The sequence below is a fragment of the Lathamus discolor genome, chromosome 4 (genome assembly GCF_037157495.1).
Source record: "Lathamus discolor isolate bLatDis1 chromosome 4, bLatDis1.hap1, whole genome shotgun sequence".
In the NCBI taxonomy this organism is placed as follows: domain Eukaryota; kingdom Metazoa; phylum Chordata; class Aves; order Psittaciformes; family Psittacidae; genus Lathamus; species Lathamus discolor.
The window spans coordinates 52,075,074-52,099,634 of record NC_088887.1 but is presented as its reverse complement, the minus strand read 5'-3'; the positions used below and the strand labels follow the sequence as shown (position 1 = coordinate 52,099,634).

The 24,561-nt window shown below is 39.8% G+C and overlaps 1 protein-coding gene across 4 annotated transcripts in view; it reads right to left on the bottom strand.

The window, feature by feature from the left end:
- Nucleotides 1–24,561, bottom strand: part of MID1 (midline 1) — a 247,560-nt gene that overhangs the window by 15,551 nt on the left and 207,448 nt on the right. For all 4 annotated transcript variants that reach the window (XM_065677459.1, XM_065677461.1, XM_065677458.1 and 1 more), the window contains exons 4-7: nucleotides 16,549–16,656; nucleotides 13,285–13,433; nucleotides 9,510–9,637; nucleotides 160–303 (exon numbers count right to left, since the gene is read on the bottom strand). In XM_065677459.1, coding sequence (XP_065533531.1) covers nucleotides 160–303; nucleotides 9,510–9,637; nucleotides 13,285–13,433; nucleotides 16,549–16,656 — 529 coding nt within the window. The remainder of the gene's footprint in view (nucleotides 1–159; nucleotides 304–9,509; nucleotides 9,638–13,284; nucleotides 13,434–16,548; nucleotides 16,657–24,561) is intronic.

The window sequence follows — 24,561 nt, the reverse complement described above, 5'->3', positions numbered from 1 at the left end:
TTTTGAAAATATTATTGGTTTGAATTTAAAATTTTGTCATTATATCTTCCCAGAAAATACTTTTTAATTTTGTCCTTGACATACATTTATACTTAAAGGCCCTTGCTTTACAGAGAAACAAAAAGGAAACAGAACTAGAAAACAGATGTTTATACTTACTAACAACATTAGCTTGTCCAGTGAAGATGGTGTACTGCAGCTCATAAGAGACCACGCTGAACTCGTCATCTGATGTCCAGTGGACAGTAATGGTATCATAAGAAGCTGTACAGAGCTCTTCTCGAATGGTGGGTGGGTTGGGAGCTGTGAGATACAACAGAGGAGGCTTATTGATACAATCTATAAAATCTTTATGTTCTCACTTGAGATAGGGGATGCATCTGATGTATGAGTTTGTAGCTATGGCATCCAACAGAATTTTCAAAACCTTTTTGCTTATTCCAGCAGCAACTTTGGTTATTAAGAAATTGCAGCAAAGCAATTTTTACTATCAATATAGCCACCTAGGAATTCCAGATTTTGGAAATGTTTTGTATTAAAGCAGCTTTAGTTTTAGATGCTGTAGCACAAGTGATGTTTGTGGTCACATTAAACTGTAATCAAATGGGTACAACTGACATGCTACTCTTTCTAGGATTGTTCTGACCACGATACCAAAACTATCAAAGTTTCATTGATGCATATGTCAAGAGGGAGAGTCAACACTCTTCACTGTTGACTTGAAAGCAGTGTTTGCCTAGCCTATCTTATCAGAGGGTAGCATAAATGGTATTTAGAAAATAGAATTTTGGGGAAGTTTCTAAACACTCAGGCCTTCACGCTCAACCTTCTCCTCTCTACAAGTTCATTTTTATTTATTATTTTGTAGCTATCTGTCCTGGGTTGAGCAGCAGCAGTCATTCTTCTCCTTCTTAGGAGCTAGTACAGTGCTGTGTTTTGATCTTTTGGCCTTGGAACAGTGGTGATAACGCTGATGTTTTCAGTTGCTGCTCGAATGTTTGGTCTGGCCAAGGACTTTCTGAGCCTCATGCTCTGCCAGGGAGGAGGGGAGGCCGGGAGGAAGTAGAGACAGGACACCTGACCCAAACTAGCCAGAGAGGTATTCCATACCACAGCACGTCATGCCCAGGATGTAACGGGGAGTGACCCGGAAGGGGTAGAGGGACTGCAGGGTTGGAGGAGGTATCAGTCGGTGCTTGGCTGGGGGGAGTGGGGTGAGTTATTGGTCGGCTGGTGTTGAGGTGTTGTATTCTTTCCTCTTGTTATTTCCTTTAGCACTATTATTATTGGTGGTAGCAGTAGTGATTTGTGTTATACCTTAGTTACTAAACTGTTCTTATCTCAACCCGTGGGAGTTGCATTCTTTTTGATTCTCCTCTCCGTCCCTCCAGAAGCAGGGGGAGGGCAAGAAGGGGGGGGAGTGAGTAAAAGAGGTTTGTGGTTGGGTTTAAACCACGACACTATCCTTTCTGATACAGATGCATAAATTCCTGTTGACTTTACAACTCCATTTTTTTCAGCCTTACATAGAGAGTTCTTATCATAACATCATGACTGTAGGACTATTACAACCTCATCTTCAACGTCATTGCTGATCAGATAATTTTAGAAAACAATCCGAACACTTTCATTAAAAGTTAACCCTCTGGTGTTTTGTTTTTTGGTTTGTTGGGTTGTTTTTTTTTTCTTAATCAACAAGTAAGATCCCTGGGTAGCAAGCTGCACATTCTTCTCCCATATTAACACATAGGTTTGTTTTAAAGACCTATTTAAAGAAGTGAAACCTGAGGCAAACTTCCTAGGCCTAAATTTTCCTTGTTTGCATTCCTTACAAAGCCACACACCTAAATAAGGAATCAATGAGTTTTTCTTTGAATGACTGGTGAGCCTTCCTGCACGCTTGTTTTGGAGGCAGCTTCACTCCTAATTATGTTCCCTACATGCCACCATAATGAAAAAAACCCCAAAACATTAAAATCCTTGTGCCTAATAGTATTCCTCCCAGCTGTCACAGAGTGAGGAATGAGTGCACTCAAGCTGAAACAACTAAAATATGCCTGTATTAAACAAAAAGGAAGGCCACTTTGAATTGTGGTTTTGCTGCCAGTACTTTAATTTCTGTGAGTCACAAAGAATTGTCTCAAAAACAGTCCCTATGAAGGAATTCTACCTTCACTTTCGCAACATCATATTTTTATGAAGCTTCTATTTTACTTTCCATTAATAATTTTTATAGCTCATGTCTGTGGTTTATTGCTGTATGTTCCCAAGGATTCCAGTGCAGATGCATTTCCAAGCAGCCTCTTTCAACCATGGGGCATAAGGAAATGTTCAAATGTGTTTCATGATATGGCCATGATTTGTGATGCTCTAAATATTGTAGCACAGAACGTTATCCATGTCTTTTTTTTTTTTTTTTTTTCTTTTCTTTCCTTTTTTTTTTTTTTTTTTAACGAGGCAGAGGAATGCTTGGGACAGATGGGTATTAACAAAGAGAGAGAGAGAAATGAACTAAAATAAGAACAGTTATCCAGGAGGGGAATATAAACAAAAGGAGGAAAAAACCCCACAATCTTCAGGAAAGATTAGTGCTTGAGCTTAGAGGCTGTGCTCTAACTGAGGCCAACAAACTGCTTTGAGAGCTATGCGGCACTGCATTGGTCCTATCAGCTATGTTTCAAAAATGTACCCAGCAGAACAATCACTGGAGCTTCTGGCCCACCCCCTGCCCAAGCTGAGGCTTCATTTTCGTATTTTGCCCGTCCTTCGAAGGCAAAAAAAAAAAAAAGGGGGGAAAAAATTGCTAATATAGAAGTGAATGCATTTTTTTGTGTGCTAGTATCCAACTAGCCTTCAGTCACCTCCTGCACCTAACAGAGCAAAACCTTTTACCTGAGAAATGTACTTGTTTTTACTACAACACAGATAATAAATATTAATTTATAGAAAGCAACAATTACTGAAAGTGTAATGAACTGTAAGCTGCATTTCAACAGCATCTACATGTCTTCAGCTCCTTTGAAAATGGCAGCCTAAGTTCTTTCTTCATAGGTACTCCTGTCTGGCCTTATGGCTGGAGATCTACAGGCCTTCATGTAATAAGAATGACAGAAAAAAAAGATATTTGCCCTAAGCAGGATGTCTTTTCACTTGTTCTTGTGATTAACCCACACCCACCTCAGACTCCACTGCATGAAAATCAGCTCTTTAGCACCACCCATTTCATAAACCACTCAGAATAAACCAAAATACACCTGCTGCTCCTGCAGACAGGCACGGAAGTCAACATGCAAATATTTTATTACGACTTCCAAAATAATATAGAAGTCTGACTGACAAATTCATCCTTCCAAAGCATACACACCTTTGGAGAGAGTAAAACTGTAATGCAATTAAAGAGACTGACCTTAATCGGTTATCTTCATTATTTCATTTGATAGGGTGTGATTTGCTTATCAAATTTACTAGTGCTGATTTACACAGCTCAGGTGCCACAGGGAAAGCTCTACAGAGCCTCCAAAGCCATGCCAAGGCTGAACCAACAACTTCGCCAGTGTGGCCTTGACTTGTGTGTGCTCCACCACTGCCTGGGAAAGGGAAGCCCAGCATGCTTCCAGCACAGCAGTGGAATACAGAAAGCCTCCTATCTACCATTCAGTCCTGTTTCCTGGTGGAGAAGCAGTGATTGCCCCTGAGCCTTTCCAGTCCATTTCAGGGTGACAACAGAGCACTGAGCACTAAACACGACTGAAATTTGACAACAGAAGCTGTCAATAATCTCAGTTATTGGCAGCCTCCTGTCTACAAACTCCTACTCAGTGTCTGGGAGAGCTGAAAAAAGTGAAGCAGCTCTTGAAAACCCCAAATTTACAGCACTCTGCGGTGAGGGAAACTGGAATCAGTGCTAGCAGACTTAGCAAGACACAATGAAAGTGGTTTAATGAATTGCTTCCTAACATCTATGAATCTCCTTGGTCATGGGGTGACAGTCTCCATAGAGGATCAGAGCAAGTATCTGAGACTGGTGAATGCTTCAGCCAGTCTTACTTCATCCACCTGTATTCACGAATCAACACTCTGTTACAAGAGAGAAAATCATTGCTGAAGGCTGTTTCAGTTCATTTGTATGACTCAAAACTTCACAGGCACACTTAAGAAATCAGAAACCACATATGAAGTGCCTGAAAGGCAACAATTAATATTTGAAAAGCAGTTTTTAGAATTTGCTCCCAGCATTAACTGACCTTGTGAGCATACTTTCCCCTTTCAACCAGGTCAGTCTAACCCTCCTTTCAGTGTCATCTGCATGGCCTTTGCTCTAAAGCAGACACATGGTCTGTACACCTGAGACACAGTTTAGGGAAGCTGCAACCTCTCACCGGTGAATCCAAGCATGAATCCAGCAGCTCGTGGGTGGCTATTGAGACTACATCTACATCCTCTCATCGCAGGGCCACAAAGATTGACTAAAACCATCTCAATTTTGTTTTGTTTGCTCAGTCTCCACCTCCCTGCTGTCATGGGGTGACTGACTTTGTAAGGGCTCCTTATAGTTTTTGAAACTGAGTGAAAAAGGAAGATCTAAGCCATCCTCTTGCTGGTATGAACACGAGGGAGTTAAGCAAACTGCTCTGCACTTCTCTCAGCTGTTTATTACTGGCTCCACACTGGACTGAACCAGCATGCAGGAATTTGAAAGGCACAGTTACATCAGATGCGTATACAAATTTGACGTATTAGTAGCATGTCATGTATGAGTTGGCACAGCTCAGTCATGCAACCATCTGGACATAGGTTTTGGGTAGATCAGAACTGTTCAAGAAGAACAGAATGAGAAGAGATTATACCCAAAGCATGAGACTGCACTGGCTGGAGGTAGTTTTTGATCTTCTAATACTGAAAGAGTTAAGAGGAATAACAGGTTGTAAAGGATTTCAAGAATGAAGTTGCTTTCATGTGAAAAAACTACTGGCACACGCTAGGCAATACATATTTCTTTGTGCCATCATAGCTAAAGTAATGAAGAAAATTTATCATAGTTTCAGATGGGATTTCTGAAGAAGGACAAATTTTAAGGTCAAAGAATAGATGTTCCTGCTATTGATTTCAAAGTTTTAAGACATGGAACAAGTATTTTTGATTCACAATGGATAAAAGATGTCCTTATGTCAGTAATACTGTGCAGAGAGTTTGCAAGTCATAAGCGTTGCCTGAATATAGCTAGATATACGTTTAGGAAAAGATGAGTTCCAGATGAAGAGCTTGAACAACTGGTGAGATAAGAAAGTTTTCAAAAGACATCAAGGCTATATATACAGAGAATAGAAGTCAGAGGAAGATTAAGGGTATTGTTTTAATATACTAAGCTTGACATTTCAATGTCTGTCTGGAAACTTTCAGAGAGAATTCGAAGATTTTCATTTGGATAGTAGAAACTTTTGACAGACAGCTGTGTAAATGATAAGCACAAACTAATTAAATTTATATTTGGGAAGGAACTAGCCTAGGAAGAAAGAATGATGGAAATTTCAATGTGTCACATTGAAAAGTGGGGTTGGGGAGATGGAGAACGAAGACGACCTGAAAAAGGGAACCCTGGGAAGAAGCAAGAAAATCTCCAGAAGACAGCCAAGGTCAGCTGCTTCAAAGACAAGTGACAGAAGAGAGGATGAAGCTGGAATTTAGGCTTTGACATTTTGTTCAGAAGCAGTAAAGATCATAGACTCTATATAAGATAGTCTTCTTCACTTAATTCACAACATAGGTGTACCACTAGGACTTACAAATGGTCTTCATTTTACTTAACTGTGAAACATGATAAAAGTAAAGGCCAATTCACTCTGTCACAAAGTTTTCAGTTTAAGATCTATGAAGACTCCATGCACCAATCCAAAAGGGGTAAAACAAAATAAATCTTCCTCCAGAGTTTCTGAGCAACAATAAAGAATAATGAAGAGCATTAAACTGTTGGGACTATACATATACCATATACATCACATATATACATATATTTACATAAATGTATTTTAACTGTCTGCATCGGCTGTATTTTGTGCTCAGATAATTCAGACACGTGTTTTGGATTTTGCCATTGCAGCTATATGGTATTTATTAACATAAAGAAAAAAGCACAAAGACAGAGCCAACTGTTCTTCACTGGCTATCAAGGTCAAGGATAAAATTGCTAGATTAGGAAAAAACAACCAAACTGCTAGATACATTTGCAAGTTTCCTTAGACTGCAATTTAAGCAATTTTTCAAAAGTACAGATGAGGTAGGAAGAAGGCAGAAAAGAAGTTGTGTAAATGACACAGCCAGCATGATGGAGCACGGAAAGGATCCTTTTAGTAAGATGACCCTTTGTTTTGGAACAGATAGATACAACCTTCATTTTCTGTAGTGTATAGCAGTTAGGCTGGCAGTATTCCCATATGACGTACAAACAGGAGAAGACCTGGGGAGTGTGAGAACAGACTACTAGGTAGAATTCACCTTGTATAACTTTAAAGATCTAAAGCATAATTATCTTTATTTGAGTCTCTCTAGTATCTGTTTGAAGTCAATAGGGAGAAGCAGGCACCTCCAGAATGGAGTGAACTGACCTGATATATATGTGCCTTAAAATAAGGTGGTTATTTCTCTTCTTTGACTATAAAGGAAGCTTAGACTGATTATTTTACCAGTAAATTCTTAGGTTAGGGCAAATAAGTCTGGCTTTTTATTAATAATTCCTTTAATTTCCTTGGCTTTTTGTAATTTTGGTGGTGAATACTCAGCATAGTGGCAAAATTCCAGTAGACTTTGGGGAGAGGCAGACATCATAACATTTCACTGGTGCTGTATAAAAAGCTCAAATGACTCTCACCACATTATTGTTATGCATTATTTACTTAAGTATGTGTTAAACACTAATTGTATTCATCAGTTACACAGTGATACAGATATTTCTTGCAGATAAAATCTCTCTTTCAGATATGGCAAGAATCCCACAGATCTATAAGGCATGGGGGGTACTCATCTGTGCAGGCAGACAGTCTTGTTCTTCCCAGCATTCATCTGTTCACTTATTCATTAAGTAGTTTAGGTTGGAAGGACCTTCAAAGGTCATGTATTCCAGCCCTCTCCTGCAATGAGCAGCGGTATTTTCAAGCAGACCAGGTTTCTCAGAGCCCTGTCCAGCCTGGCCTTGAATGTTCCCAGGGATAGGGCATCCACCACCTCTCTAAGCAACCTGCTCCAGTGTTTCATCACCCTCTGTAAAAAAAAAAAATCTGCCTTACATATAATCTGACTCTACCCTTCTTTAGTTTAAAACCATTACCCCTTGTCCTATCACAACAGGTCCTACTAAAAGTTTGTCCCCATCTTTCTTACAAGCCCCCTATAAGTATTGAAAGGCCACAATGAGGTCTCCTCTAAGCCTTCTCTTCTGCAGGCTGAAAACCCAGACTCTCTGCCCTTCCTCTGAAGAAAAGCCAGAAGTCAGACCTCTGAATGGAAAAGATCCAGTAGTTGGCAATGGGGAGTTTCCATGTTCTCATATTCTTCTGAAATAACACAGGTATATCTCCTGCAAACTGGGCAAAGAGAATAGGTCCAGGAAATGTTTTCAAGTGGTTTTCAAACAGTGCTTTGTGACTTTCATTGCAAATTCTAGCTGTTAACAGCAGATGCTTCAAAGGGCAAAAGGAAAACCTACCCTGACTCTCTTCTGTTTTCAATTGAACTGGAATGAACTGTTCTATTCTGGCACTGAAATCCAAACAGCCTAAATTACAGTAATTTGTATCTTTGTGTGAGTCACTAAGATGGCACATTACTCAGGCCTTCACTGAGCGTCTAAACCTGCTGGCTTCTTCAGGACAAAGCTCTCCCATAAGTGAGCTGGGGCTCTGCTCTGTGGAGAGCTCACCCCACACCCCAGCACAGAGCACACTGTGTGCTCTCTAGTCCCAGACACAGAGGTCCTCCAGCTCTGTGGTGCTTTAAGTACACAATGTCATTGGCATGAGAAAACATCTTTCAGTGCTGAGCCCTTGATGTTAATTGAGCAGCTCCTCGTTGCTTATGTGAAATGTGCCAGGCTGAAATCTGCCACAGCGAGGAGGCAGCCCCAAAGGAAAGGGTAACATGTGGAGCATCTGTCCCCTGGGAAATGGGATTTGGTCTCTGCTCTTCCTCCGCTGGCTGCTCCAGGCTGAGCTCCAGCTGTTCCTTCATTTCAGTCCGCTGCAGTGGCATTTAACCATTTCTCACTCTCCCTTGCCCACACCCTTGTGGGGAGGAATGCAAGGAGAGGAGGTAGGAAATGCATCCCAGTTGTGCTCTGTAGCACCTAATGTTTCCTGGGACTTTCTGGGGCTGCTGGGGGTAATATATCCAGGATTAAGAGGGAAAGTGTTGAATTTATGTGGCAAGGTTTTGGTGGTGGTTGGGCTGCAGCGGCGACTTCTGGGTGAAATGACCAGTGCTGACCCCATGTTAGACACAGCCAGTTCTAAGGCAGACCCACTGCTGCCCATCACTGATGCTGGTAATGCCAATGTGATAACATATTTAAGACAGGGTAAACGAGGTTGTACAGCAGCTGAGAGAAAGAGGAGTGAGAAAATATGAGAGAAACAGCTCTGCAAACACCAAGGTCCATGAAGAAGGAGGAGAGGAGGTGCTCCAGCCACCAAAGCAGAGATTCTCCTGCAGCCCGTGGTGCAGATCATGTTGAGGCGGGCTGTCCCATTGCGGCCTACAGAGGTCCACGGTGGAGCAGATATCCACACTGCAGCCTGTAGAGGACCCACATTCGAGTAGGTGGATATGCCATGAAGGAAGCTGCAGCCTGCAGGAGGTGAAGTCCATGCAGGAGCGAGTTTTCCAGCAGGAATCATGGACCATGGGGACCCACAATGGAGAAGTCCATTGCTACAGGACTGTATCGCATGGAAAGGACCCATGCTGGAGCAGCTCTTGGAGAACTGCAGCCTGTCGGAAGTCCCCATGTTGGAGATGTTCATGATGAATTGCATTGTGTGGGAGGAAGCCCATGACAGAGCAGAAGAGAGTGAGGACAAAGGAGTGTTAGAGATGATCTGTGATGAACTGACTGCAACCCGCATTCTCCATCTCTGTGTGCTACCTGGGGGGGGCGGAGGTAGAAGAACTGGAAGTGGAGCCTGAGAAGATGGGGTGGGGGAAAATGTTTTTGCCTTTATTTTTATTTCTCAGTATCCTACTTTTACAATTGACTGTCAATAAATTACATTAATGTTCCCCAAGCTGAGTCTGTTCTGCCTATAGCATTAATTGTGGAGTGATCTCCCTGTCCTTATCTCAGTCCACAAGCTTTTAATCTTATTTGATCATCCCATCTTACTAAGGAAGTGGAGTGAGAGAGTGGCTTGGTGGGCACCTGGCAGTCAGCCGAAGTTAACTGACCACAGAGAGAAATGACAATCCAATCACTGCTATTATGAGAGGAACAAATGTTAGCAGCACCTTGAGAAAAAAATTACCTGTAAGATAATCAAGGCATTCCAACAATTTCTTCTCCCTGGTAAAATCAAGTGCGAAGGTATCGAAAGTGTCGTTGAGATTAATTTCAGGAATTAGAACCTGGGAGGATGCAGTTGCCATGGAAACCCTATAATGAAAAGAAGATGTCTTTCAGCATTCAAGACAATAACTTCTACATCAAGGTAGGACCTGACCATTGTGATTGCTATCACTTCTCAAGAAGCCTGACAAAAAACTTTTACATGTATTTTATTTATATGGTTGAAGTTAGGAGCTTCTCCTGCCATTTATTTTTGCAAGCAAAATCTCCAGTAAAAATTTCTTACCACTCAGCTTTTGCAGAACAAGTAGTGTCCTATCAATTTTTAATAAAATATTGGTAAAGCAGCAACGTACTTTGAATTGTCCCTTGTAGTCACCCACTGAAACAAAGTAGCACCATTTTCATATGTGTTTTAAGCAATCCAGAAAGATTCTGAATCCCTCCCAACCCTTATTTTCCCAAGCGGCTTTTTGCTCCAGGCATTCCTTGGCACTTCTGTCTCAAAGGCTTGGTGCAGATCCCTGCACCTCCTCAGTTGCTCAGCACTGCGCATTGCTGTTAACTTCAAAAGCACAGGGGAGACATAAAACAAGCAGATGTCAGCACAGTTTATTTTGAAAGGCTTTTCCCTGCAAAGCATGTGTGCATACTAACATTTCCTCCAAAACGGAAAAGTTTCCTTCCCCACTTAATTTCAGGAGCAACGTCAACTTTTCGTCTGTCCAGCTGTATGAAGTTAAAGAGATGAGCTTTCACAAGAAAACAGCCACCAGGATGGATTGATTTTTCAGATCCTTCAGCTTGGTATCTCAAAATACATGTTGCTGGATACTGGATACTGGATATGTTTACAGCAAGTTTGGTCCATTTAAGCAAAGAGATTATTAGACCTCATGTTATACCACAGAACTTTGTTCCAGTTTGGAGGTAAACATACAACCATGCACACAATTCATATCCATTTTCTGTCACTCATGACACAGCAGATCAAAATATTCTGATTGCTTCAATTAACATTTTCCCAAATTACAGTATTTCCCTGTAGGCAGGGCTCAAATTTGGCTACTAGGCCAAATGCTTACCAAGAGCTATGTTTTCACATCTTTCATGCGTAGTATTTTAGGAAAACAGGAAAGTAAAAAAGCTGCACATCATATTGTCTTCAGCATAGTTTTCAAAACAGTGCTGAGGAGGTTTCCTAGTCAATAATTCTTGTCATACAGTTTTCAGCACTGTTCTCTTGCAGCTGTGGTTGTAGAACTTAGTTTGAAGTAGATCCTAGTACAGATAAAATATTTTGGTTGGGTATTTTTAGCGAGGATAATTAATGTGCTTTTTGCCCCATGTATTTAGAGGGAAAAATGCCTTGAAATCTTTCGTCTTCTTTTTTTTCCTCCCTGATCCCCCAGTAGTTTTTCTGCAATTACACTATGGCATTTTTACATCTAGTAGGAAAAAAACCACATCCATTTCTTGCAGGGCCTGTCTTGGGGCAAACTCAGGGTGATGCACAATTAACACTCTGAAAAATTAACAAAAGCCTTACTGAGAAGCCAGCATGAAGGTATCTAAGATTAAGAGCTTTTTTGTATATGTCCATAAAGCACATACGGAGTGTGTGAAGAAGACCATATCACCAGGCCCTTTTGGACTGGTGTTTGGGGCTACACAAATGGTGCACTGTGTGTACATGTGTTAAAGCCAGTTTCTGGTGAGCTCAACAGCTTGCAGTTTCAGGCACCATGTCACCATGTTAGGCTTAGAGGATTGAATTTCCTCTTGTAATTCCGCCTGCTCTATCTGACACTGTACTTGGTTGGAAATCGTTTTTATAGGATAAATGCGTTTCACCCACTGTAAATAATGCACGACCTAAATCATTGTAGTGTATGTAATGTCTGTGCTTACACAGTTACCTGTTGTGCTTACAACAGAGAATATTACACTGCAATTACTTTGAAATATGTGGATGAAGAAACGCAATGAGCATAATTTCAGGAGACTGTTTTAGCTGCTGGAGCTCAGGCCCTGGGGAGACTGTTACATAAGCACTCTAGAAGCAAACAAAATATTGCTCAGCACATGACAACTCAGAGAATTACACGTGGGGAATAATTTATTAATCAGACTTAGTCTGGTTTTCCACTTGCAATTTGTCTACAAGCACTTGGTGTTCCCCCGCCCCACCCCGGTTTTATTCACTGCTTGATATGATTCTTTGAATTTCAAGGTGTTCCCAGCCATCCCATTACAAACAGCAATCTGTGATAGTCAAGAATTAGATTTGATTGGGCACATATGTCAGCTGGTCTCATATCTGCACTCTGAGTGTCTCTCCTGTGACTATTTATGATACAAATGTTCATGTTTACATGTCCAAAATGGAGCTTCTCTTTATATTCTCCAATAGTAAGTTACAAACCTTTGTGTCTCCACATGTTTCTGCCCTACTGCTTGTTCCCCTGAATCCTGAAAAAGGACAGACCCCTACCTTCAGCTTTTTACTTGTCATATGGTAGTTTTAGTACCAGCTTCAGGTGGGATGCCACAATGTACCTTGGTGACAGAATACAAACCGAGATCTAAGTCTGACAGATCACATATGATCCATTGCCTTGCATTGCCTTCCCTTCCCTTTCTTTGCTATGCTTTTCTCAACAGATTTTCAATTTTCTGAATCTATAATGAGCAACACAGTGTTGCTGGCTTATTTATAAATTTATTAGATAGCTTTGTTGAAACCCTATATTCGGATAATCTGCATACAGCACTGCAGAGTAAGTGATAGACTTAAAAGAGCAAATAACAAAAGCAGGGAATTTCATGCTTCAAATTCGTTGAAAATTGGCTGGACAATGTGAAGATATAATGTGAACCCAGAGATAAAAAAAGCAGCTGAATGAATGAGCACAATTGTTGTATTTTTTTCTTCATTGTCCAGATACATTCTCTTTTCCTTTTTCTTTTTTTTTTTTTCCTGACTGGTGGTTGAACAGGCTGATAATTCCAACAGACCATTTTTTCTTCAGAAAATACTGCTGAAATTCAGTGTAATGTTTCAGCCTTTACAGCACTGCACTGAAAACCAGACCAAATTTTCTGAAGCACAGATTCCTGGAAAGACTTGCTCCCTTTATTTTTCACTCCTTGATATATCTGGCGTGCTGAAGAGGAGCTAGGATCCTAGAAGCACCCATGAACTCAACACAGCAGCTGCCATAAGTTTCCAGACACTCAGGCTGTTGAATCTCCAACTGTTTGAGTGGGCTACCTCAGAGAGGCATGTTGCAGATTCCTAACGTTACACATTTCATTACCTTGCCACTCATTATTTTGTGAAGAATATGAATCCATTAAGATAATGGAGAATTTCTTCTAAGGAGTGTACTTGCTGACTGATTTCAGCCTCCAGAAACCTCTTTTTTTGTTGTTGTGTGTTTAGCAGCAGACATCTGCTTGGCAAACTCCTTCCTTTGTACATGCTATTACTGTTCTGACTCATTTCGCAACCTTCGTTGACTGATCCTCTTTTCAAAGAAATATTTTGATTTAACAGTACAGTAAGGTCCTTCCCGCTCTGGTGCAGCACAAAGTAGTGTTTTGAGGGAATGCGTCAATTAATCTTCTGCCTTTGACCACATCTGTGGTGGGACAAGACAATACAGCAACTATGACAACCTGTCTGCTTTAAACGGAGGCTTTTCTGTTTATTGAAAGGACACCTTCTTTACCTTTCAGTGATATTTTTAGCAGTTTGCAGGAAGCGAGCATGATCATTCTCCTTCAGTGACTGTTCAGCCTGAGAGATGAGGGATGTCGAGCGCTCAATGCACTGTTTGCAGTTCGCAATCTGCTGAGCCAGTTTTCTCAACCTCACCACCTTTAGTGGAAACATAAGAAAACAGTCACATCTCTAAGGTCACAAATCATAATTGCATTTGCACTGCTGAGGCAAAGCTGGAATGCAAAGGGGAATTAAGATGAATGGCTTCGCTGACAAGAGCTTCTTTCACACTAGCTTGATGGTGAGCCCATGTAGCCATGTAACATTTTTAATAAAGGGACAGGCGCAGCCTTTCTGCCTCAAATTTTCCACATGGAAAACAACAGGGGAGAGCCAAAACAAGCACAGCTGGCCTACTTTTCTACAGAAGAAACGTCATTTCCTGGTACTTTCTGCTTACGTGATAACCGAGGGCTATTCAGATAACCATTTCCCTGAAGCGATGAGCTCTGTATTAGAGACATCTTATAGATTAAGTACTGCCTTTTTTTTTTTTTCCTCTGTTACTGAGGTTTCATAAAAAATAATCTGAAAATAAATTTGACAGGAAAAGATTCTTCAATTCTACCAGGAATACATGTCTGTCCTTTTCATTATGTGCTTTTAATCAAACAGGGTGTTTCTCATTGGATATTTTTAACTGGACAAAAGCACAGTAGTGCTGGAGAGCTAGCTGATTATTATTACTGCAAACATATGTGCTGAAGACAAACACAGTAGATGTGACTGTAATCATTAGCTGAAAGGTTAGGGAGGGGTACAGACAATCCTCTATTTAAAGACAATGCTGGCTAGCAAAACTTCTAGTTCCTGAAAGGTCTGGGAGTTTCTCCCTTTGTTATCACACTGGGATCATAGTTTGAACAGGAGTAAGAAATAGGAAGGAAATGAAATAATTCTGGAGTTTAGAAAGACATTAAGATGCAGTTACATGCAAAATGAGAAAACTAACAACCAAGTGGATTGGCAGAAATATCTAAATTTATAATCAAGATAATATTTCCAATCTCAGCAGTTAGGGCTTTAGCTGTGAAGTTGCTGAGTTGAATTTCAGATGTAACTGCATCCTAGGCAGAGATAAGGGTACCTTAGTGCACCTACCCAACAGCAGAAACCAGTGGGAAAATAAACCTTTTGGAATATTTTCAAAAGGAAAACACTGGCCAACTGATTACTGTCCTGTCACACTGGTATTTCTTCTAAATATGGAAACAATAAAGGGAGAAAAATGCTGGGAAAGCATAAAGATTTTGATAATCCTAATATTCTGATAAGCTTCTAGGATGAACTAATGCCATAATGTTTTCTCTAACTGCATTTGCAGAGATTACTATTGGGCCTACGCAAGTCTAATAAGGGAAAAGTTCATTGCAGTATTAAGTAGCTCATCTCTTTACTTACTTATTGATTAACAATAAACTGAAATAAATGCTACCTTGCGAACTTTTAGCAATTAGAAGGCATGCCATGATTTGTGGGGTCTATATATAAACAATGTTTTTTGTTTGTTTGATTCTTTTTTCTATCTTCTTCAAGAAGTCTAGTGATGATAAACTTTAAGAGTCTCATCTCACCAGCTCCCCACTCACTCTCCCAATGACAGGAATTATGTCTGCACCAAAATTATCTATCTATTTGATATTATTTGTTTGTTTTCCCTGTTACATGATCTGTGAAAATTTATAGGTTTGGGGTGATAGATGAGATTAAGGATGGAGCTGCGTCACATTGTCAGACTCGTGTCTGAATCTGCAGCTTTGCAGGCATAGCTAGGACTTTATACCTGAGCATTTCCAGCTCTGTATCCATAACTATAGCCCCAAAGACAAATTCGTCATGCCCTGCCTTCCAGAAAGACTCTTAGTCATGGGCCCCTTTAAAAAGATACATTGGGCATAATTTCCTGTGGCTTTTCACATGGGTCTCTTGAATGCCTGAAAACTTTCAACATAGGTAACATTTGGAGCAAAGCATTCCAGAACTTTACTGGACCTTCACTGATGCCACCTTTGGTTGAACAAAGTAGAACAAAGAATAGGGAAAGATTCTGATAACAGCTATATTCAAATAAATTTGGAGTCAATGGTATTAAAATCTTCCATACTCTAATGGACATTAGGACACATCTTTGCAAGCAATAGATTTTTTAAAAGCAACTCATGTATATAGAACAAATCCAAATTAGTGGAAAGTTTTCTGCTTCACTGGAAGCACAGCTGGTCTCACTGCACAGAGAAAGAGAGTTGAAACAATAATGCAGAAGGCTATCTTTTCCATTTTGAAGGGAATTATGTTTTGTTAACAGCATGAGTAAATTCAGGTTCTGTCATACAGCATACAGTACCTGTGGTTTCAAATGTGTTTAAGTCAGCCCTCGCCTACAGGCTTTTCATTTCAAGTTAATTGGAATATCTTGACAGCCACATGAACCATTTAACCTGCTCTTGACTTTATTCCTTTCCTGAGCTTTTCCCACACAAGAAGAGTTTATATTTGACTTAAGTTAGTTTAGCAGTTAAAGAGTAAACACTATGAACCTAGAAAATACGGACATTAATTCAACTCTAATGTGTTTCTGAGTTAACAGGTAGCTAACAACACCTGTTGAAACTTGAATATCAGAGATATTTCTTGTTCAATACGTTTGTCGCTAATAACTGTAACTCAGTAATTAGAAATGCATCCTTCATTGCATCCCTGCATATTTTTGAATAACTTTTTTTTTTTGTAAATAAGTTAGACTTCCTATTCTTAAGAATGACAACGACTGAAAAAAATGTTTATGTTATAATATTTTAACAAATAAAGTATCTAGACTAGAATATTCATATAGATAATTGCCAGCCATGATACCAACTGTTGTGACACACTGTGAAAATAAAAACTTTGGAGGAAACACTTTCAGCCATGTAACAGAGTGAAGAAATCATTAATTAGATATCATTTTATTATCATTTACTGATGGGGACATAATTTCTGTGTTTACCCTTAAAAATCATAATCACATTTAGTAAGATAAATGTCAAACAAAGTGTTGAGGTCTAGCATACCAATCTTGATATATTTCATTCCTCTTTCCATGAAAGCAGCAGTACCCAGGACTACATAAGGACTTTTACAAATTTGTGTTAGTAGTGCCTGAGGTCAAAAATCCGTAAGTATGAGGAAGCAGTATTGACCTACTTATGGTCTAAAGAATAAAAGCTTTTACCTTTCCTTCCTTGATTTTGGTTCCAATTATTTGTCGCCTTTGTTGGATTATTTCAATGAGCTGGTCACATTCTTCCATCAGCTTGGTTTCTTGGCGGGATGCATTTACCTGCAAAGCAAGCCATTATGATTAGGAAAACCTTTAACATCTTCCTTTTCCCAGTTTAAAAACTATAATTTCTAAAATGTTAGGTTTGACTTTCTTTTTCCCCTCCTTTATGTTATTCTTCTTTGCCCTGTCTTGGATTTTGTGAAACACTGAAATAAGTCTAAATGTCTTGTTTGTAGGAGATAAGACTTGCAAATAGATACTTATCAGGTATTTCTAACTCAAGTGAGAAAAGCTGGTCCTGTGAGTACTGAGTGATGTCAGTTACAGCGGGCATCAGTGAGAAGTGAAGGCTCTTCAGGAGCTGCTTAAAATAGCAGCTGTTTCAAGCCGTATATAGGACTGCAGTGAATACTAATTGCATGTAAGAGCAAAAGTACTGCATCAGACAGTCCATCTAGTGAAGTATGCTGTTTCTCACTGTAAGTGCCAGCATCTGCTAGTAAAGCATCTTAGGAAGAAGTCCCAACATACGTGATGCTTCCTGTGATTATTTTCTCATCCTCCATCCTTTTGGAGCTCAGTTTTCCTGAACCAGACACAATTTCTACATCATTATTAATCCTCAGAAGAGTCATCTTCTGTGGATTATTTTAGTCTCTTCTTCAACCCCTGCGAACTTGAAGTATGCCCACTATCCTACAGCAATGTGCACCAGAGCTTAACTTGCAGTCAAGTGAACAACTGCCTCCCCTAGAGGGATTTGAACCTGTCTCCTTCCAGCTGCATGTAATAATCCCAAGTACTTTTACTGGAAACGACATTGTACTACTGACAGCTATCCACAATCTGTGTGCTGCTTGTGCTTTTATAGATCACTATAAAAGAAGACCTCTTACATTAAGATTGGATATAAGGAGGAAATTCTTTCCTGTTAGGGTGGTGAGGCACTGGAATTGGTTGCCCAGGGGGGTTGTGAGTGCTCCATCCCTGGCAGTGTTCAAGGCCAGGTTGGATGAAGCCTTGGGTGGGATGGTTTAGTGTGAGGTGTCCCTGCCTGTGGCAGGGGGGTTGGAACTAGATGATCTTGAGGTCCTTTCCAACCCTAACTATTCTATGATTCTATAAGACTCTTAAGTGATTCAGTTTTTTCTTGTATGAAAGTTGTACCATATCTTAAATCATCTTTGTTTTTATTCTCTGAAACTTTGCCAGGTCTATCATCTCCTTTTTGATAATGGGGAACTATACCAAGTATTCAAAGTGCAAACTATGGAGTTACATAGTGGCACAACAGGTTCTCTACTTCATCTTGGTTACTTTCGTAATGGTTCCTAATGTTTGATTTGCTGAATTTGCACTTGAAAATACTGTTTATTTTCATTGTCCATACAGTGGTTCCTGAAAGATTCAAATTACCAAAGATCCAAACGACATTAGCACGTTGTGTGTATTGACTCTTTATTATTACCACTTTGCCTCAGATAGATAGAAAATAATAGCTGTACTACTCATGTAGTTTTCTACAGTATAAATATATGAGCCAGTGAAACTTTTTAATGCAAAAAACCTCACAAAGTACATTAGCTTTCTACAGAAAATATTGACCCTTGTGGAAAATTTAAAATGGGAAAGTTTTGGTTCTCAGCTGAAAATGTTTTGTTTCTGGGGAAGATTGACTTTTTCCCAGTGAAAAGTCAACATTCTGTATGACAAGAAAAATGTACTTCCCCACCAGCAGTACTGTGTATATCTTACGTGTATGTATAAGGAGTCAGAGAAAAAGGCAAAAAGTTCTGACCATAGAATAAAGAGAAATTTAAAAAACTGGTTTCAGAGCTGTTTCCATTTGCACTTTATGAGAAGGTGGACAGCCTTCATCCCCCCATCCCGGGCCAATTGCTCCTAGGGCAACGTCACCTTTTATTTTGAGCTAGTAAGAGCTAGTGGTGAACTACAGCACGGAACAGTTCCAGGTGGCAAGTAACTATATAGTAACGATATTTCTCCCCTTGGTTATTTTTCAGTCCAATGGGTCCCTTGATCAGCCTCAGCCTTTGTTTTTCTTTTTTTTTTCCAACAATGTGTTTAAACATGCATTTACCTGTAAGCACATTATGGAGCTCATTAAGATTAAGCGAATGTGTATTTATCAGAATTTGGACCATGGCCAATTTTACAAATAACCATATTATGTGAAATCCCCTGGGCAAAGAGGGAACTTGTATAGAAAAGCCTGTTTTCATTAAGGTTTTGGATTATCCTTCTCAAATCTTCATAAAATTAAAGTTGATTGCATATTTTACACGCTTAACTATTAAGTAAAATATCAGGATTATAAAGAGAAAATGTATTTGGTTTTGGAAGGGATCAGATGGCTCTGAAAGTGCTGGGGAGATCTGCCGATAGTAAGTAAAGACATAGTAAGTACTTCCACAATGCAGTTTTAGGTGCCTGTTTATCTCCTTGCATTAACTGTTTGCTCTACCTGACTTCCCACCATGGTCCGTAAGGAGAGACAGACCATGAACCAGCTCACCCAAAGCCTCTGGCAGTGCCTGTGTCTCCCCACTGACCGCTCAAGGATCCTAGAAGTCAGTCATCACTGTCCCTCCGACTACCCCTCTTCTTGTCATTCCACCACTCTGGGATCTCATCTCGTCATCACACCCTCCTGTCATGAACCATATTTTGGCATGAAACTCTACAGAGCTGTTTTCAACGTGCTGTCCAGTGCACCCGTTTCCCTAGCCCTGACTCCAGTTTCACTTGCAGACTAAATTCCACCAAGAAGCAGGGAATCCCAAACGGGCTCAGTCAGGGGCAGTGATTATATCCACTGTACACGGGTGCAACTCCGTCTGTGTCAATACTGAGGTCTGTTCCCACCAGAGCCAATTTTGGCACTTAATTACAGTAACACTTCAGAGGTTTTTTGAGTAGCTTCCACACAAAGTGTTACTTCTATCACCATTTACATCATCGATTCATTTTGTTGAGCACATCTAATTAATCTTTGGGGCAACTGTCATGAAACATAGAGTTACAGAAAGGTTAAATCAACATTATTTCATTTAATGTTCTGATTGGTTTGAATAATAGCATATTAATTACATAGTAAAACCTTCTAAGAAAAAAACGCATGGAAATAACCTTTGGATTTCTTATGCACTGACTGTAGACTTCTCTTTTCTTTGAAATCTAAAAAGTTTACTCTTTTATAAACTTAGTTTGAAGACATTTCCAATGTTATTACTTGCACAAGCTTATTAAAAGTGAAAAGAATATTCCAAAATTATTTGATAGGTCTGAGCTTTATATGAAACCCCCCACTTTTAATCTGGGGGCTTTTCTCAAGTTGAAATACGCCTTAATCAGATTTTCAGCCTACAAGGCCTCTGATTCAGTAATAACTTTATAATTGAGCACACGCCTTCTTTAGGTTCACCCTATTAGCTGTCACCCTAAAGGGACTATTTGTGAGATTACTATTGGGTATTGCGTACTTGTATGTTTCTGAGGAGTCAGATGTCAGACCAAAGAGCCACAGGCATGGAGCAGGGCTCCGCTGTACAGGTGCTACAGAAATGCCAGAATAAAGCTCTGCCTTCTGCTTGAGTCCTTTGATGAACAGCAACCTTGACAATAACTTCCAGCTGGGGCTGGCCAAGGAATGCGAGTTCTGTCTGGTGAAAATATTTGAGGTTTTACATTCTACATTTTTCCACATTAAAAGCAAACCCGCTTTCCAAGGAGTTCATTAAAAGTCTGGAGGCTGCGTTGCTCACTTTGGTTGTGGGAAGCTCTGAACCATAGGCAGCAGACTTCATCTGGGCTTCCTCCATCCCAGATGAATGCTGACTCTTTAATCTGAGATATCTATTGCTTGAGAGTTTATGCTAGACTTCAGGACATCTTTCTGTAAAAAAATTTAATGTTATGAATACACTTAGTTTTGGAATCAACCAATTCCTTAAAATCCATGTACAGAACTACTTCAGACCTGAAGCTTTGAGTTTTGTAGTATCATTTTTATAAACATCTCTTCAGTCAGTTTTAAAGCTGACTAGGAGGCCTTGTTATGATATAGCAAAAATTATGACTTCTCTACTACAAACAAGAAAGCAAGGACTGATTCTAGCCCTGCTGCTTTTGTGGTGAATTTATTCCTATTTCTTTAATATCTGAAGATCTCAAACAGTTTACTGAAAACAATAAAAAGAAGAAAAACTATTCAGGGCTCTCTCCAGGTTTTCTAGACAGATGGATAGGGGCTGCTGGCCCTTGCCTCAGGGAGTGGGTGTAGAAGAAAAAGAAAAATGGGGGTTCCTCAGATGTCTGCCAGGGAGCTGGATACAAGCCCTCCTGACCCAAAGGGGAGAGACAGGCCAGTTGTTCTGAGCTCCACAAGCTGAGAACTGCTTTGGAAAGTGTTCTGCTCTCTACAGAGACTTCCTTGGCTTTCATCTTCAGAGACCTGAGCTAAATTGCAGCTTAGGTCATAAGAAAATGAATGTGGTGGTTTCAAAGTCCCCAGCAGATGTTTGGGAAAGCACAGAACTACAATATGGCTGGAGGTTCAAGGTTACAATGGAGCTTATACAGGCAAACAGAGTGTGAGAGGGCTAGATTCATACCCATGAACACTTTCTCAAATAATATACTGGAATCAAAGGATCTTTTAGTGAATTTTCCTTGCAGGAGCAAAACTCTGCCTCTGAGATTCTTTATGGATGAAGCAATTTTGTCTGCAAGTGGAAATGAACATGTATCTTTTTGGCAAATAATCTCTAAAAGTCAAGCAACATAAGATACCCAAAATTAGGGTGGGCAGCTTTTTAAAGACTCCACTCTCTGGCATAATTTCATCAAGACTAGAGTGATTTTTGTTCATTAGTCCTCTGCTGGTTACACAAAATGGAAGAAAGTAGGTTGTATGAAGATTGTGATCTTTGGAAAGTGAGGTATGAATCTGAGTTTCAGCTTTACTATTTAAAAATCGTGCCAGTCCCTCAAAAATAATTTCTTCACAGCTGTGGCCATACAGGTAAGGAAGAGATATCAGCTTTATTTTATGGGTTTGAGTTCATGGTTATAGAATAACTATATACTCACAAATAAACAAAACTATCAGAAAAGCAAATTGCAATTATTTCACTTAACAATCGTAACCTCATTGCCCCATAGTTCACTCTAGATTTTGAGCCTGAATTCCTTCTTATACCAAACCGGAAAACAGGAAAAAACCAAAATCAAACAAAAAAAAAAAAAACCAACCTAAAATGATGCATATAATTGCCAGTACCTATAGGAAAACTTTCTTCATTGTCATATTTTCTTGGATCAGAGTCTAGATGAATTAGAGGATTATACGCAACTAGAGAGTATAGAAAGGCCTATTATTTTTCAATTAATCCATGTTGTAAAGTGAATAACCTTCTTCATAGAGTCCAATACACTGAAGTAATATTTTAACATCATCCATGTTTCATTAATTTATTTAATGAAATACGAAGGATGATTAATATGTATTTATGAATACACGTCTTCCCTTTCTTTTTATGGATGACTGGGCTGAATGAGAGCCATGGATTCAGAATTCTTTCACTTCATATCCCTGTTTGATATTATGGGTTACTAAATTTTGTCTTCTGTAGAGCAAAAGCAACTCTTGGAATAAAGCCTTTTCAGACTTTACCTAGTCTAAGTGTAAAACTGATCTTATCTATTATGACAAACAATGCCTTTGGAAATATTTGATATTAATCGGATTGCCATCTGAATGGATCACCTACAACTCCTTTATTCTGAATCCCTGCGAAAGAAAAAAGAATAGTCATCTCCCATTTCAAGTGTGCCAGAGGCTTTGTTTTTATTTGCATTCCACATCTATCTCTAACTAGGAGAACTGTGTTTAGAGGCAGTCTTGGAGGGGGTTAAACAAAGGTCACTGCTAAAATATAGCAACTTACTCTAGGTACTTAGGAATTTTTGTGAATAAAGAATCGATTAGGCTGGGATATCTAACCTGCTTTGGGTCAGGCTGATAAGACTATCTGCCCCAATCTTGAGTAAAAGTAAACTTTTTTAGAAGTTTTAAATACTCATGTTACTTACTAAAATATTAAAGTTTTTTGTCCCACTGTGCTTTGAAGCACATTGTTGAGAAACTAACCAGCAAGATACCTAGCAGTTCTCCAGGAACATTTACAATTTAACCACAAAACCAAACCAAACTAAAAGTTTCATGGAAAACAAACTGGTTTTATAGGAATTCCATTAACAACATAAAAAAAATCTAAAACTCAGGTGGATCTGGAAAGTTCTTACAAAGAGCTACTCCAGGGATGTTTATTCTGACAACTGTAAAGCCCCTCAAATAGGCTTGCTTCAATGAACCAAGTATTGTCTTTATAAAACACAAATGCAGCATCCTGTTGGAACTATATCTGACATTTCTCGGGACAGGAAAGACCACCAGAGGAAAAACATTAATTGCAAGACAAACCACTGTTTCACAACTGGGTTAAACTGCCCTGGGATCATGCTGCCAAAAAGAGAAAAGGTATTCCCTGTTTTCCACAGGAGCTGGTGTGGCCACCTGGAGAAATGGCTGAGCTCACCTGTCTAACACAATAGGGAGGGCAGAAACAGAGCTGGAGAAGACTTTGGGCAACAATGAGGCTTAAAATCAGATTTAGCTGTTTGTGAAACTAAGCCCTAGGAGGAATGTTGTTTCTTCAAAATGCAGTAAAAAGGTCACATTAATAATTTATTTTCAGTCATTATGTTTGTCCTTTATGTTAGTCCTTTCTTTGAACCTAAACAGTAAACATATATTTTGAATAGAACAATATTTACTTATTTATTGGTTTTATTTTGTTTTTTCCTGCTGACACTAAGACTTTGTTTTGCATTGAGCAAAATATTCCACTTAGTGTGTTTCATTTAGGGCAGAAAACCAAAACCAACTAAATAATCACTGAAGTTCAAAGGACTGCCCATCCTTTGATGAAAATTAAGCCAGTGCCTTTGTAACCAACAGTTTAGTGCTTAAAACTCTCATTCAGGATCTGGGGTCTTTAGCTTAGTGTTTAACATACTCACTAGAAGACCAATGCTTTCGGTCTCCTTGCTGCTCTAATTGCAGTTTAGCTGTTTGTGTCAGGCAGAAAAAGGAGGAACTCAGGAGTATTTTGTTCCAATAAAGGTAAATGTCACAAAGACAGAGGGCTCCAAAAAGTAACAACGTTTTAACTGACAAGTTATATTCTCTGACGGCAGGCACAAAATATTACCTGCTCCTTTAGTTAACCAGTTAAGTAACAGTGAACTAAACCCCATTTTCTTGTCTAAGGACAAGGTTTTGTAGGCATATTCATCTAACACAAATGTGAACACATACATGTGTATGAATGTGAGACAGAGGGAGAGATGCAGTGAAAGAGATGTCCAGTTGAGTTGGAGACCGGTAATGAGCGGTGTCCCTCAGGGATCAGTGTTGGGACCGGTCCTGTTCAACATCTTTGTCAGAGACATGGACAGTGGGATTGAGTGCGCCCTCAGAAAGACTGCCAATGACACCAAGTTGTGTAGTCCCTTTGATACGCTGGAGGGAAGGGATGCCATCCAGAGGGACCTTGGCACGCTTGTGAGATGGGCTGATGCCAACCTTATGAAGTTCAGCCAGGACAAGTGCAAGGTCCTACACCTGGGACTGGGCAATCCCAGGCACAGCTACAGGTTGGGTGGAGAAGAGATTCAGAGCAGCCCTGCGGAGAAGGACTTGGGGGTGCTGGTCGATGAGAAAATGAACATGAGCTGGCACAGTGTGTACTTGCAACCCCGAAAGCCAACCATATCCTGGGCTGCATCAAAAGGAGCGTGACCAGCAGGTCGAAGGAGGTGATCCTGCCCCTCTACTCTGCTCTTGTGAGACTTCACCTGGAGTATTGTGTGCAGTTC